The following is a 21231-nucleotide window of genomic DNA, read 5'->3' on the forward strand; positions in this document are numbered from 1 at the left end:
ACAGTAGTACACTTTATATAAACTAAAACACAAAGGAATAATCAAATTATCTTCGGCTAGGCATTCTTTAGATTGGACACATGAAAAACGTCATGAATACCGCTGAGTGCTTGTGGTAGTTCCAATCTGTAAGCTACCGGTCTAACTCTCTCAGTTATCTCTAACGGTCCAACATATCTAGGACTCAGTTTTCCTCGTTTCCCAAATCGTACGACACCCTTCCAAGGTGATACCTTAAGCATAACTTTGTCACCAACTTGGAACTCTATGTCCTTTCGTCTAACATTGACGTAACTCTTTTGACGAATTCGAGCCATTCTCAATCATTCCTGAATCTGTAGAACTTTCTCAGTTGTCTCCTGAATAATCTCAGGGCCTGTCAACTGACTATCTCCCAACTCGCTCCAACAAACGGGAGATCTACACTTCCTTCCATACAACGCTTCGAAAGGTGTAGCTTTGATGCTCGCATGGTAGCTGTTATTGCATGAGAACTCAGCTAGTGGTAAATACTTATCCCATCCGTTTTCGAAATCAATGACACATGCTCTCAACATGTCCTCAAAAGTCTGAATAGTTCGTTCGCTCTGGCCATCCGTCTGGGGGTGATATGCTGTACTCATATCTAAACGGGTCCCCATTGCTTTCTGTAAGGATTGCCAAAACCTGAAAGTAAATCTGCTGTCGCGGTCGGATATAATGGATATAGGCACTCCATGCCTAGAGACGACTTCCTTAATGTAGATCTGAGCCAACTTTTCCATTTTATCAGTTTCCCTTATCGGTAAGAAGTGTGCGGACTTAGTGAGACGATCCACGATAACCCAAATAGTATCGTGACCTCCCGCCGTTCTCGGCAGTTTCGTAATGAAGTCCATGGAAATACCTTCCCACTTCCACTGGGGAATCTCTGGTTGAATCAATAATCCTGATGGCTTCTGATGCTCAGCCTTGACTTTAGCGTAAGTCAAGCACTTCCCGACATTAGTAGCAATGTCAGCTTTCAAGTTCGGCCACCAATAAAATGCCTTCAAATCTTGGTACATCTTATCTGATCCCGGATGAATTGAGTATCTCGACTTGTGTGCTTCCTCTAACACTAGTTCTCTCAATCCACTAAACTTTGGTACCCAAATCCGGTTAGCAAAGTACCGAGTTCCGTCCTCCTTGATGTCAAACTTCTTATCCATCCCTTTGAGTAATTCAACATCAACATTCTCTTGTTTCATGGCTTCTTGTTGTGCTTCGCGGATTTGTGATGTGAGATTCGTACGGACAACTATATTAAGAGCTTTAAACAACTTAGGCATTAGCATACAGTAGAAAACTAAATAACTTACCGGAGTGTACTGAACTTTTGCCGATAACTGTATACTAACATACTTTTATCAATATTTCTTTGTTTCCGGTAAGCAAACTAACACTACATATCCTCAAAGTTTTTTATAAAAAAGCTTTAATACTATGAAATGCTAATGTTTTACCTTTATAAACAGGTAATTTTGGACTATACATCTAGGTGTGGTTTTGATGTTAAAACGATATCAAATTATCTTGGATACTTCCATTTCGCAAACTCTAGAACAGTAGACCTGCATTTGTTTGATCTGCATATAACGTTCAATTCTTCTTTCTCGGGAAAACATGAAACCAAGCTTCACAACAGGTATGTTTTATTATAGATGGGTCAAGCCATGTGGTTAAATTAAAATGATAAATAAAAGTTAAATGAGTCCAAACAAGTATGTTTTATTATAAATGGGTCAAATGGGTCAAATGGGTATGTTTTATTAAAAAAAATCAAATGGGTATGTAGTAATAATAGTAGTTGTAGTTCTGTTACAAGCTTAACCTTTAGTACCTATATAAATTCAGCTCAAAAAGTTCAGACCATAAGTGTTGGTTCATGTAGCTCAAGTGTTAGTATTAGAACCACAATTAATGAGGAAATGATTCTAGATCAAGTTCAAGATTTAAGATGTGGATTGGGTCCAAAGAGAGTGATAATGAAATGTTTTAAGTATAAGTAGTTATGCTTCAAAACTTGATCATGATTATCATAATGGATTTGTTTATGAGCTCCAGTAAGCAATGATCAAAGTAGAACTTACTATTAAATATGGTAAAATGGGCGGGTCGGGTGGTTTGAGTAACTGATCAAAAAATTGAATATTGGTTACTGAATGGGCATGAATCTGAAAGTTCCTTAAAGATAATGATAACCTCGATTATGAAAATGTAGAAAATGTTGAGCAAGCCAGTGAAATGGTGTGGTGGATAACCGTAATGCTACATAAGTTCCGTATTTTATTGACTCAGGATCAACAAATCATAAGTTTGCTGAGTGGCATGGGGTTGATAAGTTAATGCCATTGTTTAATTGTAAGCTGATTAAATTGGCTTCTATTTGTACTTCATTTCAGGTCAACTTGGGCAACTTTAGTTTTTTTGGATTTCTCATATGTATGAAGGCCTTGTGGAATGAGCGAACTCATAAGATAATGAGTAATGGATATGGTAAGTTGGGTTGATTAGAGCACATGCCTTTTTTCATTTATCTATGAAGGCCAATTGTGTGGTTAATTGGGTTAGTCATCATGCTTTTTTGAGTTTTGTTGATTTGTTCGTTGGGTGAGTCATCTTTGTGAATTTAGTTTTCAAATAGTTTTTCGCTCAGACTAATCAATTAGATATCAATTTTTATGTGTCTTCTTTGGATTAATAATGACTTTGTATACAGTTGCATTTTACAATGTTATACCAGAATTAAGTTGATTGTCTCAACTATTTTGAATATTAGTTCCCTTTGTTGTGTAGGCCATTTAGATGTCACATACTCTTTTCTTCTGGTGATGGTTATGAAACAAGTGTTCAGGTGCATATTGTATTGTGGTACAACCCTTATAGCTTACAAAGTAGTTTTTTTATGTGAAATAGAATCATATTTCTACTAGCCATAAAGAGGCATATAATTATCATTGATGTGATCGTATCTGATTTGGTGAAGATGGTCGTAAGAGCTGCTGAATCTGAAGCTAAAATAACAAAATCTATGTGGAAACTATTAAAGATGTTGGTGATGCTGCTACTGAATTTGTTAGACCAGATGCAACGGAAGTGTGTATTTGAACTTGCACTCTTCTCTTTTTAAGATTTAGCTACCAGCTAAGCTAATCTAATATACTAGCTTTATTTAAGATTTAGTGATAAGGAATTTAAGAGGACAAGTGATGAAAAAACTTGATTGTCTGAGAATGTTTGAATGTTTATTAAACATTCTATTAGGCTTTAACATGTTTTGGGTCAACGAACTTTGAATTAGGCTTTAACATGTTGTGTCATTCAAAAGCAACTCTTTAGAGACTGGGAAATATATGGAATGAGTGGATTCTTTATAAATTTATTGAGATTTCATGTTTTAATCTCATATCTATTCTTTTCTTTTGGTTATATTTTAGAATTTTAGAAGTAGATCTCGACATATAGGCTATGACAAACACCTAAATTATAAAAGAATAAATCATTAAAATTAAATTAAAATAATAAATAAAAGAAGATATCAATTAACTGATTATTTTAGGATATTTTTAAAACGTATGCATATTTGATTATTTTAGGTGTTTGTCATAGCCTATATGATTTCTTCTTTTATAATTATAGGATATTTTTAAAATGTATGTATACTTAGTAATGGTAATTACGGGATTGAGATTCTCTAAGTTATACTATATCTTGATTAATCAAGTTGAATTTTGTGATAATGTATATCTTTTTAAACTTTTTTTAAACCTTAAACCCGTGAATTTACGGGTCTTTTAGTCAAATATCATAGTACGATTAAAGATCTCTGGAAAATAGACAAGCCCGAGTACTCCGTATTACAATCTCATAACAAACTAACAAATAATATATAAGATATAATTATTCTGATAATTCAATTTGCTCTGTAATCAAACAATCATATGTTATATAAAGCTACAACGATTCTTTTGTACCTGTAGATATGCGTTTTTTGGTTCTACTTTGCTCAATAATTATATAGAAATATTATCTCAATATCGAGGTTACTACAACACATGCAAAATAAAAAAATTAATCACATTTACTCACGTAAAACCAATACCCGTTTAATCCAATAAAGTAGCCCCGCGAATTCGCGGGCACTAAGCTAGTTGTTGTAAATTTCGTCTTATTAATAAATTGCTTTTCAAAAAAAATAAATAAATAAAGTTAAAGTAGATAAAATTCAAAATAGTTAACTTACAATGGTAACTTACATTTAGACTCTTAAAATAGGTTACTCAAAATAGGTAACTCACATCTAGACTCTTAATACTAAGTTTATTATTGTTATTATTATTAGTTGAGTTAAAAACTCAAAATAGGTAACTCACTTCTAGACTCTTAAATGACTTTTATTCTTATGGAGACGATACTCACACACCAAGTTTTAATCTATACACATCTAAGTTACTATTATACTTTTACTTACAATAATGAAAGTTCAACTCCCTAAATAAATTTAGGAATATAATTGTAAGTTTTATGATCAAAAATGTGTATGGATCAAAACTGGGTGTATGAGTATCACCTCCCTTATTCTTACGTATCGTTTAGCGAATCTTCAAAATCGTTTGACACTTTAAAATAAAACAACCCGTATAGATCATAAAAAACTAAATAAAATAGTACCACATCTCCATAAACGAAACTGCACGACTAAATCTTCTCCCTCAAAAAGTAGTGTCTTTATATGGCGTGCTAAACAAAGATGGATCCCGGTTCGTGTTGAGCTTGACAAAAGAGTGGTGGATTTAGACTCGGTCCGGTGTGTGACAATGACAAAGAAACAGTCTAACACACACTACTTCATTGTTCTTTCGCAAAAGATCTATGGTCCCGGGTTTTTCGATGGTGGAATGTAAGTCGATCGACGTACTCAAGTTCAGACGAAATGTTCAAAGTAAGTCTCAATGATTCACATAATCCTCAAAAATCAACTCTTTGGCAAGCAATCGAATGGATATGTGGATACATTATTTGGCGTAACCGAAACAACATCATTTTTCATAAGTCGAGAGGAAACGGTCCTATAGCGTTAAATGAACTTCAACTCAAATCGTTCGAATGAATTTTAAAAAGATCAAGAAAGTTAATGATCGCTTGGAGTTAATGGCTCATAAATCCATCCACATTCGATGACCATGGTTAATCGATTAGTCACATTAATTATGTACTAGTATACATGGTCCTTAGCGAAGCTATGTAAGTTTCTGTGTAACATAATGTTTGTCATGGGTAGCATGCCTAGGGGTGTGTATTAAATGGTTTTGTCCACGAAATCGACTAAACCAAATCAATTTGGTTAAAGTGGGTTGACTTATTTGGTTTTGGTCTGGTTTTTTGGTTTCACCCTAAAATATTAACGGTTTTCGGTTTGGATTTGGTTTGTAAAATAAACTTTTGGTTTCAAACCAAAAAACCGAAAGATACTACTATCAATGATATATATATATATATATATATATATATATATATATATATATATATATATATATATATATATATATATATAACAACCCTCATATTTCCATGCCTGAATTGATTAATTTGACTATAGGGTTGTTATCCATACGTAATATATAATTAAATTTGACATTGATCAAATATTTATTTTTAGTCGACACTTTTTGTTAACTAAAGTTTACACTAATTATATAAAATAACTTTAGTTAATATTAATGCGTATTATATTTAAAACTATATGTAACATAATTATCAATTAAATGATAAGTTATTTTAATCATTATATATATTTTTAGCTTATAAAAAAATAAAAATAAAAAGAAATAAGATTATTTTTATAAATTAAATAATGAGCCCATGAATTTTGACTAAATATTTTCAAAAACAAAAACTTATTAAAAACATTTTAACATGTTTTTATTATTTTGTCAAAATTGGCACCTTTATTTTATTATTTTTTTTTTCTTTTCACCAACCATTTTTTACCTATAAATACATGGCTCCTAATTCATTTTTTCTTGCCAAACACAAAAACTTAAGTTATTCTCTCAAAATCTTGAAGAAAATTTGAGGTACTTTCTATTTTTATTAATTTTTTTCAATATTATCATTTATATTTATATTTATTGTATATTCTTTGTAAAATTCAAAATTAATTATGTTTATATGTTATAATTAGTATTATAAGTGTTATGAATCATAAAAATAATTTTGATAATTTATGGAATATTATTTATAATTAAATACGAATTATGTAGTGTTTAAATATAAAAATAATGTAAAATTCGTAATAAATACTTTTAACCAAAAATAAAATATATATAATTTTTTTCTGAGTTTTTAAAACTTATATAGATCTGAAAAAATTATAAAAATAATTACTTGGGTTTAATTGGTATTTATTATATAATTAAACTCTATTATTATGTAATTCGAAGGTAAATTAAGAATAAATATAAAATAATAAAAAATATTTTTTTATATATTTTTCTACAGGTTATTAGACTGATAGAAACTTATAAAAATTATAAAAATAATTATTTGGGTTTATTTAGTAATTATGTAGAATTAAAATGTTTTTGTGAATACATTAAGGGTAAAAACAAAAATAAATACAAAAATATAATAAAAATGTTTTCTTAAATTTTTCTACTAATATATATGATTAACTAAGATTATAAAAATTATGTATGTAATTTTTAGATATTTAATTTATTATTTAGACATTTTTGAATAATGTTCGATTAATAAAACACTATTATTTTTGAAGTAATTTAGGTATTTATTTAAAGGTAATTATATTTAATATATATAAGACATACTAAGGTATAATAACTAAATATTAAATAAAACTTAGGTTATATTATCACATATATAATTATTAAGTACATTAATAATTTGTTGTGTGTATACACCTAAAGTGAAGGTTAATCAAAGATAATGTATAATTCATGTGAACTTCATCGCTACTCACGGTCGTAAGTGAATGATGTCTATGTTGCCATTTATGGGTAAGCTTGTGGATCCCGAATGCCATGACTTAGATTCTGGTCAAGAATCCTGAGCCCCGGGTTACATCTGGTCATTCCTGACTTATTTGATAGCAACGAAGTTTGAGTAGAGTTGTACAACATCTTGCTAAAGATTAACCCGAACTTTCTAAAATTGGAAAATTACTATAAGTGGAAACTTTCCATAAATAGTAACCTTCTGAAAATGGAAATTCTTTAGTGAACCATTACTATCAATATAGTACTATATAATATTGTCTGTTAGGCAATGTCTGATCATACGTTCTATCTCTAGGTTGAGATCTTGGTCACGTCCTTCCGTTCAATTCTTTCATGTTCTACTAAGGTGAACTTCATAGCCCCACTTTTTACTGTTTCATAACTGTTTTACAACTTTTGGGGTGAGACACATGCTTGCTTTATAACTGTTTTACACTTAGACACAAGTACTAAATTGTTAACTATGCTGTCATGCTTTGATTCATGCTAAATCCCTACCGTAATATCGTCAATTGCTACGTTTAAATGCAAACTTAATTATTGCGAGTAGGCCTATTGAGAGTAACGTCTCTAACCATTCGACCGTTGGTCTTTGGTTACATAATAATGATTCCACGACACTGACAGTACAAGGTGTCATAGGGTAAACTTGTTTAGTAGCGATATTACAAAAATGCAGCAACACTTTTAGATTGATATTTCTATATCAATCAACTTTAAACTAAATCTTGTGGTCTAAAACTTTGGATATTATTTATAAACCTATGAATTTCACTCAACCTTTTTGGTTGACACTTTAAGTGTGTTTTGTCTCAGGTGATGATTGAGCTAGCTGCTACTTGCTACTAGATGATTGATGTATGCTTTGCTGCTTGCATGGAGTCCATCATTCATATTTATCATTTTGTTTAAGACATTTTCCATTTACTGTACTCTTATGATGTAAAACTTTGAATAATGCTTCTGCTGTTTATTTAATAAATAAAACGTCTCATTTAGAGTCGTTCTCGCTTATACAACTGTGTTATGATATGATTGGTCACAATTATCCCTTGTCCATTTTGGGGGCGTGACAGATTGGTATCAGAGCAGGCTGATGTAGAGAACTAGGATTGCATTTTATGTGTGCCTTATACAATTAGGTACCTTAGCAATGTAGGACTACAACTTTCCTTGACTATAGTGCCTTTAATTGTTGCCTTAAACTGTTAAATGCTACACTATACTTTAGAAACTTTACTTATCTTAGAATGCCGAGCCAACCTAAGAACTCTGCTCACTTTCCTAAGTACTATTCAATTCCGCCACCACATTTAAATGCGACACCGTTCTCGACATTCCTATGTCATCTATCATAGTTTTGTGTATTACATATGTATTATATGAAATGTTATCCATGATTTTTGAAACTCCTATATTTGTTACTATTCATACTCAAACGTATATAACCTCCTTGTTATATCACGTACCTATATGCTTTATGCCTTTATGCATCGGTTTGTGAACCGGAAAATGTCATTGAGTTATCTCAAAGACATTATAATGTCATCACTACTCATATTCATTACTTTTAAATCTTTGATTTCTCGTTATTTTTTTATCATTGAATTTTCTTGACGGATGGCGTCTACGAAACTCTAGAATAGAAGGGTTTGGATTATCGATTTAAAGGATCCTATAGCTCAAGCCGTAGACCTGAATAGGCCATTACAAATTGAAAGTCTTTAATCAAAAGATTATCAGATTACATACTTATCATTTTATGATCTCGACACGTCATACTGCTATTATTGGAGTATAGACACATCATATCTTATTATATCTTATCATATCTATCTTAATAGACTTTGTCTAACACTTTTTCTAAATTTCCTCCGTAAATTACGGAAATCTTTTTGCTATATATACGTATATCAAGAAGACAAATATATCATTCAATATTCAACACTCATCTTATAACAAAAACCCTTATTCCGATAAGATAATATGGATTTCTCACTTGATTCCTTGAACTCCTCAAGCTCTAATGGCAGCGTAACCGGAATGAACCAACCAATTAGTCATCACCTTTTCTGGATGAATTGGGGGTGTGTTCGTAGTCTACTTAATCAATAGAGAAGTGAAGAAGGTGATCCTTTTCACCCACCACATTGCCCTATTGGCGAAGAACCTGAAGCACTTACCGGCGAACCCGTTCGGAACACTATTTTCACCCTCATTTCCAGGATATCCCGTCACGAATATATAATATCTAGAATTTCAGATCTTATTCATCCCCTTGTCCCAACCGCCAATCATCCCGGAATAATAGAAGAAGTCAACGAGCTTCGCGCTCGAGTAGTGGCTTTGGAAAATATGGTGCAAAACCTACGAGCACCAGCAGCAGCACCAGCAGCATAACCAGCACCACCAGTACCATCAGCATCACCGCCAACAGCATCAGCTTCACCAACAACAACATCTGCATTCCACGCCTCAACATCACACTCAGTACCTCAAACATTAACATCATACGCCCCATAGATACCAAGGAATATTAGTAATAATGAGTTAAGATGTATTGACTCATTCTTTCTGAAGAATTATATATGTATACTTTATATATATATGGTTTGGAACAATAATAATATTTTCGTACTAAGCTATTACGTGTGAATCTTAACTAGTAAATACTACTCGGATAATTCATATCACTAATATGCTATGATGTACATCCTTCGTTAATGACTTAACAATCGTTAATCACTGCTTCAGCACACTAAACTCCATTTTCATAATAAATCAAGTGTATTATTCAAATACATGTTTGATTTTACACTTCCATTTTCGATGTACTCAAAACTTTCTAGAAAACATTATTCGTGCCTTGTGAATTTCACAAGAAATCCACGAGCACCAACATCATATACCGAGATATATCAATAACAATGAACGATGAAGTATTGATTCATAACTTCATTAGCGAAATATTTCGCGACAATTATTAAATCTCTAAGGTTTTGGAGATTATTAATTCTCATTTCAACTGTAAATCAAATGAGTTTAATATTATATTAACTCATTAAATCCATGATTACATCTGAAAGAAAATATATATGTACGTATATTTTCATAAAGATTGTAATTAAATATTCTGTTGTACAAACTGTTGACGGTGAAAATATTTTAACGGGTAGGTAATACCCGAGAAATATTTATATCTCACATTAATATGTTACACCGTACATTCTTCAATTCTGATTCAACAGTCATTAACTATACTACTTACATCCACATATGTATCCGTTCACTAAAGAACAACCATTTTCATACAAATTTAAATACATATTCTGATTTTGACATATCGGAATTTAAGTAAAACTTTAGCAAGTGTTATCTTCTTAAAGATCACTACATTCATGAATTATATTCATTCGTATTCTATGATGAATTATCAGATCAAACCACCGAACTTACCATTCCTTACTTTTGAAAATCACAAACATTTCTTCGTCAACTGTTAGATCCATTGATGGATGCATCTTACGCTTAAACACTTCAAATTCAAAATTTTTGAAAACATCCTTTGAATCTTGACGATCACAATCAGCATTCAATCATCTAAAAATGAAATTTCTTGAAACCATCTCAGATTGATAACCGACGATTCAAATATGGCTGCATTAAATGCAGAGGAAACAGCAAAATTGTAGATGGCCTAAATGGCCAGGAGTTTGATGATAAAGAATGGGGTATTGGGAACGCTCGATAGAAAATTTGGTGCTGAAAAACGGATTGAGCAAACCAAGAAGGAGACCGTGGACAAATCACAAGGATTAAACCTGTAATCAAAGAATCTAGATGATTCGATTTCTGATGAAAATCACAAAAGATCTCCTTACGCATTCTAAATCCTTACAGAAGAATTTTTCTCGTTATCATTTGATCTTAGAAAATTCTAAGATATCATCGTATCTTTCGTTATAAATATCCTCCATATTTCTGAAGATACATTCATAACTACTCTTGTCCGAAATTATTTATCACTTCGCACTTTCTGTGTTACATAATAAAGGAAACTGTTTTAGTTTCCATATTTCTATAACATACAAGTTTAAATTTTGAATGATTTGGGGTAGTGTTGGGAATTGAAGCATGAGTTAGTATAATATAATGATGTCAGGCCAACGTGATTATATTACAGTAAGTCATGCTAAATTTTTAATGGAAGATGATGATTCATAGACTTTATAATCATCATTTGCCATGTTACATGACTTTTACATTCTACTTAACCTCTGAACATATCAAGAACATATATTCTTGATAGTTCTATCCTTAGTAATTCTAGTAATTTGACAAATCAAATCGTGCTATTACCTTTCCTTCTGCTTTGTATATTATGATCATTTAAAACTCCATACCTACGAATTCTAGACCATTATTCGCTTGACTTGAAGTCGGGAAGGAAAAACAAGAGCATAGAGCTCCGACATATAAGGGAAAATATAAAGCCCGATAACAACACGGAAATTACAAACCGTGTATATCAATGCGTATAGCAACATAAAGACACGGGAGAATTAAAAACACTATAACCCCAAGGTAATTGTAGAAGTAAACAGATTCCTCTGGGGGTAAATGAAAAAGAAGAATGACAGAAACGATAGTCAGAAAAATATCCAGGATAAGAACTGGATGGAGCATTTTCACAATCTTTGGAAGTATGAATCGAGAAAGAAAGTATAGAAGTGGTGAAGATAATGAAACAAAAGAAGCTAATTTATAGCAAAATTCTAGACACAACAATCAAGGCAATTTTAATTTTCTTAATTACCGGAGAATCAAATCTTATACAGATTATAAAGATTTCCTTTAAATCCCTTGAATTCCGGAAATCACCTTTAATTATGTCAAAAGTTAAGGCAAACTGATATTTCCTTATTTTAAACTTTTAAGATAACTTCATTTATACTCTTCCTATAATCGAACCGTTTTATCCATATTACCCAATGTTGATAAAACAATATTTTCAACTCATATTCATCATTCTTGTTGTAAAGAATGACAATCTCTATCAAATTTCACGACTATGATTTTCATGAACTCCTTTCTATTTTGTCTACCCTAGCGTGGTGGCATAAACGCTCAAGGTTTAAATGAGCTCGATATTATTCATAACACATTTTATATATCCAATTTACTGAAATGACTTGTATAACATCATCATTTTGAATGATCTCCGTATTAATAATAAAATGCACTTCGTAGAAGAACTTGTAGAAATTATGGTTTGTATGATTTTAATTCTTGAAACAGAACAATATTTTATCCGTTGGAATTCACGCAAGGCCCCGAGCATACCTGGGAACGTGAAAACCAAATAAAACGTAAATATCCTCATCTATGTACGAACAACACCGATTAATGGCAACAACTAAATTTCGGGACGAAATTTCTTTTAACGGGTAGGTACTATAACAACCCTCATATTTCCTTGCCTGAATTGACTAATTTGACTATAGGGTTGTTATCCATACGTAATATATAATTAAATTTGACATTGATCAAATATTTATTTTTAGTCGACACTTTTTGTTAACTAAAGTTTACACTAATTATATAAAATAACTTTAGTTAATATTAATGCGTATTATATTTAAAACTATATGTAACATAATTATTAATTAAATGATAAGTTATTTTAATCATTATATATATTTTTAGCTTATAAAAAAATAAAAATAAAAATAAAAAGAAATAAGATTTTTTTTTATAAATTAAATAATGAGCCCATGAATTTTGACTAAATATTTTCAAAAACAAAAACTTATTAAAAACATTTTTAACATGTTTTTATTATTTTGTCAAAATTGGCACCTTTATTTTATTATTTTTTTTTCTTTTCACCAACCATTTTTTACCTATAAATACATGGCTCCTCATTCATTTTTTCTTGCCAAATACAAAAACTTAAGTTATTCTCTCAAAACCTTGAAGAAAATTTGAGGTACTTTCTATTTTTATTAATTTTTTTTTCAATATTGTCATTTATATTTATATTTATCGTATATTCTTTGTAAAATTTGAAATTAATTATGTTTATATGTTATAATTAGTATTATAAGTGTTATGATGCATAAAAATAATTTTGATAATTTATGGAATATTATTTATAATTAAATACGAATTATGTAGTGTTTAAACGTAAAAACAATGTAAAATTCATAATAAATACTTTTAACCAAAAATAAAATATATATAATTTTTTTCTGAGTTTTTAAAACTTATATAGATCTGAAAAAATTATAAAAATAATTACTTGGGTCGAATTGGTATTTATTATATAATTAAACTCTATTATTATGTAATTCGAAGGTAAATTAAGAATAAATATAAAATAATAATAAAAAAAAATTTTAAATATTTTTCTACAGGTTATTAGACTGATAGAAACTTATAAATATTATAAAAATAATTATTTGGGTTTATTTAGTAATTATGTAGAATTAAAATTGTTTTGTGAATACATTAAGGGTAAAAATAAAAATAAATATAAAAATATAATAAAAACATTTTCTTAAATTTTTCTACTAATCTATATGATTAACTAAGACTATAAAAATTATGTATGTAATTTTTAGATATTTAATTTATTATTTAGACATTTTTGAATAATGTTCGATTAATAAAACACTATTATTTTTGAAGTAATTTAGGTATTTATTTAAAGGTAATTATATTTAATATATATAAGACATACTAAGGTATAATAACTAAATATTAAATAAAACTTAGGTTATATTATCACATATATAATTATTAAGTACATTAATAATTCGTTGTGTGTATACACCTAAAGTGAAGGTTAATCAAAGATAATGTATAATTCATGTGAACTTCATCGCTACTCACGGTCGTAAGTGAATGATGTCTAGGTTGCCATTTATGGGTAAGCTTGTGGATCTCGAATGCCATGAATTAGATTCTGGTCAAGAATCCTGGGCCCCGGGTTACATCTGGTCATTCCTGACTTATTTGATAGCAACGAAGTTTGAGTAGAGTTGTACAACATCTTGCTAAAGATTAACCCGAACTTTCTAAAATTGAAAAATTACTATAAGTGGAAACTTTTCATAAATAGTAACCTTCTGAAAATGGAAATTCTTTAGTGAACCATTACTATCAATATCGTACTATATAATATTATCTGTTAGGCAATGTCTGATCATACGTTCTATCTCTAGGTTGAGATCTTGGTCACGTCCTTCCGTTCAATTCTTTCGTGTGCTACTAAGGTGAACTTCATAGCCCCACTTTTTAATGTTTCATAACTGTTTTACAACTTTTGGGGTGAGACACATGCTTGCTTTATAACTGTTTTACACTTAGACACAAGTACTAAATTGTTAACTATGCTGTCATGCTTTGATTCATGCTAAATCCCTACCGTAATATCGTCAATTGCTACGTTTAAATGCAAACTTAATTATTGTGAGTAGGCCTATTGAGAGTAACGTCTCTAACCATTCGACCGTTGGTCTTTGGTTACATAATAATGATTCCACGACACTGACAGTACAAGGTGTCATAGGGTAAACTTGTTTAGTAGCGATATTACAAAATGCAGCAACACTTTTAGATTGATATTTCTATATCAATCAACTTTAAACTAAATCTTGTGGTCTAAAACTTTGGATATTATTTATAAACCTATGAATTTCACTCAACCTTTTTGGTTGACACTTTAAGCGTGTTTTGTCTCAGGTGATGATTGAGCTAGCTGCTACTTGCTACTAGATGATTGATGTATGTTTTGCTGCTTGCATGGAGTCCATCATTCATATTTATCATTTTGTTTAAGACATTTTCCATTTACTGTACTCTTATGATGTAAAACTTTGAATAATGCTTCCGCTGTTTATTTAATAAATAAAACGTCTCATTTAGAGTCGTTCTCGCTTATACAACTGTGTTATGATATGATTGGTCACAATTACCCCTGGTCCATTTTGGGGGCGTGACAATATATATATATATATATATATATATATATATATATATATATATATATATATATTAATATTAAATATTTCATTTATTTTTTGCATATTCATATGCTATAAAATTGAAACCGCCTATACTTATAGTTTAATCAATAAAATATGTTTGTTATTCTCAAAAAGATATAAAACTACAAACTTTCTTATCAATGAGTTTTAAATTGGTTAAATTGAAACCGAACCATGTAAACCGATATCTTATTTGGTTGGATTGGTTTGATTTTGTCAAACTTGGTTCAGTTATTGGTTTTCAAAAATATTTTTGAAAACCAAATAAACCACGTAAACCATAAACCGACCGAACGAACACCCCTAAACATGCCCTCACATGACCCCTTGTAAAATTTGTCTATCAATAATAAATTTGGTTGCTTTCCAAAAAAAAAAAAAAAAAAGAGAGTATCCAAACTTAAAAATAGTCTGACATCTATCTATATCTATAACAAAATCTAAAATCACATCTTTCCACATCTGACTTAGCCCTACAAATCACAATGCATCTCTCACCGTCATTATCATGGCCACCACAAATCAACTTACTTCATTTTCATTTCTCGTATTTTTTTTCTTTCTTTTATTACAAAAAATCGTAACAGAGCCTAAAATTAAATTAGCTTGACCCACTTTACAAAATTACTGGGCTAGCGATAAAATTAAATTAGATGGGCCTATCTATAATTAGGTGGGCCCAGCAAAAAATTCCAAATTAGTGGTCGATTATCGTGCTAATCACCACACCTAAATTACCAAACATCATATTATTCCTCGATACATTTTTTTAAAGAAAAACTAGAACCTCCTGCTTGCTCGGCTAAACCCCACGCCCACCCTCGCTTGCTCTGCAAAGTTTGTTTTCACGACCGGTTGCAGAAATTTCAAATCGTAGTGCTCAAGTTTTATTGCTTATAATCTAATTCGGTTTCTTGATACCGATTTCGTTGCAGAGACATAGAGGGAAAAAGATTTGTTTCTTATACAGTAATTAATCAAGTAAGTGTTAATTTAGTTAAAATATCTATAAATTGCACAGTTTTAGTGCTCAAGTTGTTGATTTAGGTATAACCCGTTTGTTAGAAATGTGATTATGCCAAAGTGAATGATATATTTAGGGCTTTTTAGGCACTGTTTTTGCATTTTAATAAAGTAAGTGTTAATTTAGTTACAATTTAACTTGCATAGTTTTAGTGCTTAGGTTGTTAATTTAGGTATAACCCATTCGTTAGCTTTGTCTCTGTTATAAATGTGATTATTATGCCAAAGTGATTAATACATTTAGGGCTTTTTAGGCACCGTTTTTGCATATTATTCAGGTATTAGTAATTGACTGCAAGTTATCACATGTGCTCAATGTCAAGTTATTCTTGATTAACTTTATCCTAAATTCCATGAATTTGGCATGACCACATGACTAACAAAATTGGTCAATTTTATGCTTTAAGAAAGCTAGGTTTCCATGATAATGTTATTGGTGGTTCAAAAAGATAATATTAATTTTCTCTATGTTTAGACTGTTGTAACATGTATTAATCTAGAGTTCATTGCGGTAGATTTAGTAGTTAGGTAGATGTTGTTGATCACATCTTTTTGAACAGTTTGAGAATATGAATCCTGAGGTTGAAACGATTGAAGCACGATTGCAGTCTTTCATTGTTCAACTTCAGTCAGAAGTAGGAGTGCTTGATAGAATCGTTCACAAAAATAAAAACCAGCATCGAAGAAGCTCGTATTTCCAGTACCTATCGAAGGTATAGTTATTTTGTTTGATTATCAGTGAACCAAGGCCCCATTTTAGGTGATTTGCTGATATGTTGCATGCCTTTTTTTTTTGTTTCTTGTTATGTAGGTGAGGAGAGACTGTAAGCTTCTTCAGTCGACCAATTTGGTTGAACTCGTTAACTCATGTTTTCTTGTTATTAACGGGAATCGACCAAAGCAAAAGGTGCAGCTATTGGAAAGGTATAATAAGAACCATTCATATGAAATGTGGTTGCATCTTACATTCTTACTTTGTGTTTGAATGTGGTTGAATGTAGCTGTTGGTTTAATTATGTATAATTATGTATTAATGTTTTGTAGTTTGAAGAGAAGAAAATGTTATGGTGGCAAATATAATTTTCTGGTGCGACTTCAGGGTGCTGCACGTCTACTTTCACAGGTGATTTTTTACGCCTGGAGACAATTTCATTTATATGTCTCGTGATAGCTACTTGAAGTTAAACACATATGTTTTTAGTTGTTTATACGTAACATTCAACTCATAGGGTGTATAATATACTGTCTGTCTTTTTTCTTGCAGATGGTCGAGCCAATGCTTAAGACTGCTATGTATCCTTCCTCTCGAATACACATTAGTTTTATGGTGGTTTTTAGTCATTAGGTTTCGTGTATCGTTAAACTTTGCTTGTTTAGCATGCATGCTTCTTAATGGGGTGTTGTCATCTCTTTTGCTGATAGGAAATTTGGGAAGGGTTTCCAAGGTCAGAACATGTTCAGGTTCAAATGGGTTGTTTTCAGTATATATTAAAACGGGTTGGGTTGGGTTGGGTTGACTCACAAACATCTTTAGTCCATTTTGTTACCTTCTTATAAATAGTTAACGAGTTAACATGAATCGTGAAATTATGTTGTTCAATATATAATAAATCTATTTTTTCCCTAGAATAAGACTGTATAGGATTGTGTAAACATTGAAATTATAATTTGGGTGACTTTCAACCCATGTGATTCACTCTCCTTTTAGAAGCCACAACTGAATTTGACCCATTCATATTTAAATGGGCAAGAAGTGCCACCTGTAATACAGTTTTCTTTGTCTCAAGCTAAAGTTTATGATTTCCCCCTCTTTTGGTTAAGTTTATATTGTTTATGATCTTTAATTACATATTTTCGTGTTTTATCTCCTTGACGCTGACAGTGAGATATCTACTTTGCTTGCTCGATCCTTTTTTGTGGGATTTTGTATGACTGTGTTGGCTTTGCTTGCACGCCTTCGAGTTTTGACTCAACAAGTAAGGACTACTTCAATATTTTGATTGTTGTTATCATTATGATCATGATCATGATCATGATTGTGATATTATGTTAAGCCTATTTCATTTCTCGAGCAGATATTAGTCGATGTTGTTTCAGTATTCAACATGGTTTCCTCTTTATCCCAAAAGCAGCAGTCGATCAAACTAAATCAACAAGGAATTGAGGCATTTTTTCACTTCTATATGTTAAATTAGCCTCTTAATCTGTCTCATTCTTGTTAATTAGGCTTATACAACTGTCTATTTGTGTAAATAATTTCCAGGTCTTCAGGGAATATTACCCAAAAATTGAAGAAACTATTTTTTTGGAGTGTGTATGGGAAACTGACAAGTTTATTTTACTTGAGAGGAAGAGTGAACCCGAAAGTAAAAAACCAGAGACAATAACCGATGATGTTATTTGTCAAAGTGTATCTACAGTAGAGTATCAAAGTATTGAAGTTGTTCTTGGAGGTAAGTATGTAATATTATGTAAAACGTTTGTATTCAATTAACCTTTGGTTTAAGTACATCAGTCTTGTTGGTCATTCGTTGTTTGTATCTGGAGAAACTCACAATATAAATGATTTGTTTTTGTAAGACAATAAACCGGAGGATATATTGATGGACGAGGCATCCGTAAAAGACAATGTAGAAGACACTACTACCATCACCATAGATAATCCTTCTTCAATGGAGGGTCCCACTAGTGATTGCAAAGAAGTCAATGATCAAAATGACTCGAAAGATCATTCGGGTGTTCAAGATCCTTCCATCAAGACCGAAGAACACGAACAGTTACCAAGTTCGAGTTCGGTGGTTCTCTTAGATCCTCCTCAACCGAAGTCTGAACAGAAAAAGAAAGTGGCTTTCATATCTGTGAAGATACCTGAAGCTCCGAAAACAAATAATACAGGGCTTCTTAATAAGCCAAGTGATAGTAGTGTTAATAATAAGAAAGAAGATGCATTCTTCAATTTGCTCACAGGGGGGTTATAGAAAGATGCTCATTTTGACAATTTTGATAAAATAGTTAGTTTTGGGATTTTGTATTCATCTAAAAATATGTGGAATGGTTGAGCCAGAAAAAAAGGGTGATGATATATTCACTCACCAAATTGATAGATACACTTAAAATACCTGTAATACCCTTAATGATGCATTGGGCAATTTTTTATGTTAGAAATATTTTGAGTGTATTGTTGGAATATAGTCTAAAATAATTATGAATCTATCAAAAAGAAACTTGGAAATATCACTACCCCAGAAAAAACCCCGTTTTTTTCTTTTTTGTAACTGGCCTATGAAGTTTCATATTGATGATAATGTACTCCCTCAAAATTAATCAGCCATAGTTGAGTAGTTATAGTCTACTCAATGTTTTTTTGTCAAGTAGAGATGCGACGTCATAAAGAAGCTTTTTTAGTGAAACATTGCATTAACTACCAAACCTAAGCAACACGAACCCGCCAAGGAAAAGCTTAAAACCGTTTAGATTGAATGTTCTTAGCTCATCACCATGAACTTTTCTTGATCTACCTTTTTTGGTTTGGGGATACCAATAAGCTTAACCTCAACCTTATAGTCCGGTTCATTAAACATGATATATCAATAGGCAGATGACATAACTTTCATCGATGTGATCATGTGGTTTATTGATATATTAACCATATTCCAAGTATGGAATAAATGAGTGTTGTGGACTACTTGTTGCTTCTTTAATTATACATACCATTTTAAAAACTTCTCGACGGAAAATCATTGGAAATATATGAAAATATGACGAGTGATTCCTTAAATCTTACTTGCGACCGGCCTTGCCATGACTTCGATAGCTTTCTCCGTTGCCATTAAACCAGATAAGTGCGATTTCCTTACATTTAAACAAAGACCCGATGCTAAATAAAAAATGTTAAAATTTGAATAAAGTTTTCCAAACACTCGTTACTCCACTAAGACAACATTAACTAATTAATTCGGAGGATTAATCTATAAACACAACTAAGAGATATTATAATTACTGTAACTTTTTTAGATTTTTTTGTTGCTATAATTAAATTTTTATTTTTATTTTTCAAATAAATAATAATTAACAGATATTATAAATACTTCGTCTTTGTTATAAAAATCCCCAATTGTTTTTATGAAATTGGATTGTTTCAGAGAAAATAAAAATAATAAGCTGCTTAGAAACCACGCTTTCCACCGACACGCTTTCCACATAAATAAAAACGAGTATATTTGTAAAACCCTAAAACGGTCATATGCTGCGACTGTAAAAACACCACCATCGCGTCCATAACGTGTTGACACCGTAACTGCGCCACCACCACCACCACCACCACCACCACCATATTTGTTCTTACCGTTTTATATTTCATGATCTGTAGATTTTTCGCTGTCTGGCGCTGAGAGCCGACGGAACCACCATTCATGATCGCCGTTGCTGTTTCTTGATTTCTTATGTGCTCTTTAAAGTCCGATAATGGTGGTCACAATTATTACGGTATGCAGTTGAAACCCTTAGAATTGATTTGGTTACTCTTTATGTCTTGTAAAACACGAGACCGATTCTTTTTAATTGAATCACTAATTCTTTATTTTATATGTAATCTGAAGTGTACATTTGTTGGTTAGGGTTTTCTTGAGGCCGCTATTCTTGAGACCGATTCTCTTTGATGTTGGTTTGCTAAAATCTGTTTAAAAATTGAGTTTTTTGGTGTGGGTTTATGATGTGGTTTGTAAACATTTTCTCCTTTGATGTTAGTTTGCTAAAGCATTTTTAATTTTACGGTTTTAGATGTGGATTTATATTGTGGCAAGTAAAAAAATGTTACTTCGATGTTGGCATGCTAAAATTTGTTTACATCGACGGTTTTGGTACGGGGTTTTTTGACTTCGTTTGTAAAAATTGTTCCTTCGATGTTGGTATGCTAAAATCTCTTTAAATGACGGTTTATGATGTGGTATTATTTCGTGGGTTATAAAAAAAAATGTCCCTTCGATGCCTGGTTTTGATATGGGTTTAAGTCGTGGCCTGTCAAAATTGGATTTAAAATTATTGACTGTTTTGATTTGCATTTATATAGTGGCTTATAAAAAAATGTCCTTTCGATGTTGGTTTGCAAAAACCTTTTTAAA

The 21231-nt window shown here is 31.2% G+C and overlaps 1 protein-coding gene across 1 annotated transcript; it reads left to right on the forward strand.

Moving 5' to 3' along the window:
* The first annotated feature begins 1644 nt into the window (after positions 1 to 1644).
* LOC139851463 (uncharacterized) lies at positions 1645 to 19268 on the forward strand. The gene is made up of 14 exons (XM_071840511.1): positions 1645 to 1666; positions 2320 to 2517; positions 2818 to 2875; positions 2938 to 3117; positions 4772 to 4921; positions 16024 to 16069; positions 16720 to 16824; positions 16923 to 17035; positions 17156 to 17234; positions 17376 to 17404; positions 17994 to 18087; positions 18187 to 18276; positions 18375 to 18564; positions 18692 to 19268. The coding sequence occupies exons 1-14, from the start codon at positions 1645 to 1647 to the stop codon at positions 19087 to 19089; spliced, it is 1752 nt and encodes a 583-aa protein (XP_071696612.1). The 3' UTR covers positions 19090 to 19268.
* Positions 19269 to 21231: the final 1963 nt, after the last annotated feature.

This window comes from Rutidosis leptorrhynchoides, chromosome 1, assembly GCF_046630445.1.
Source record: "Rutidosis leptorrhynchoides isolate AG116_Rl617_1_P2 chromosome 1, CSIRO_AGI_Rlap_v1, whole genome shotgun sequence".
NCBI lineage: Eukaryota > Viridiplantae > Streptophyta > Magnoliopsida > Asterales > Asteraceae > Rutidosis > Rutidosis leptorrhynchoides.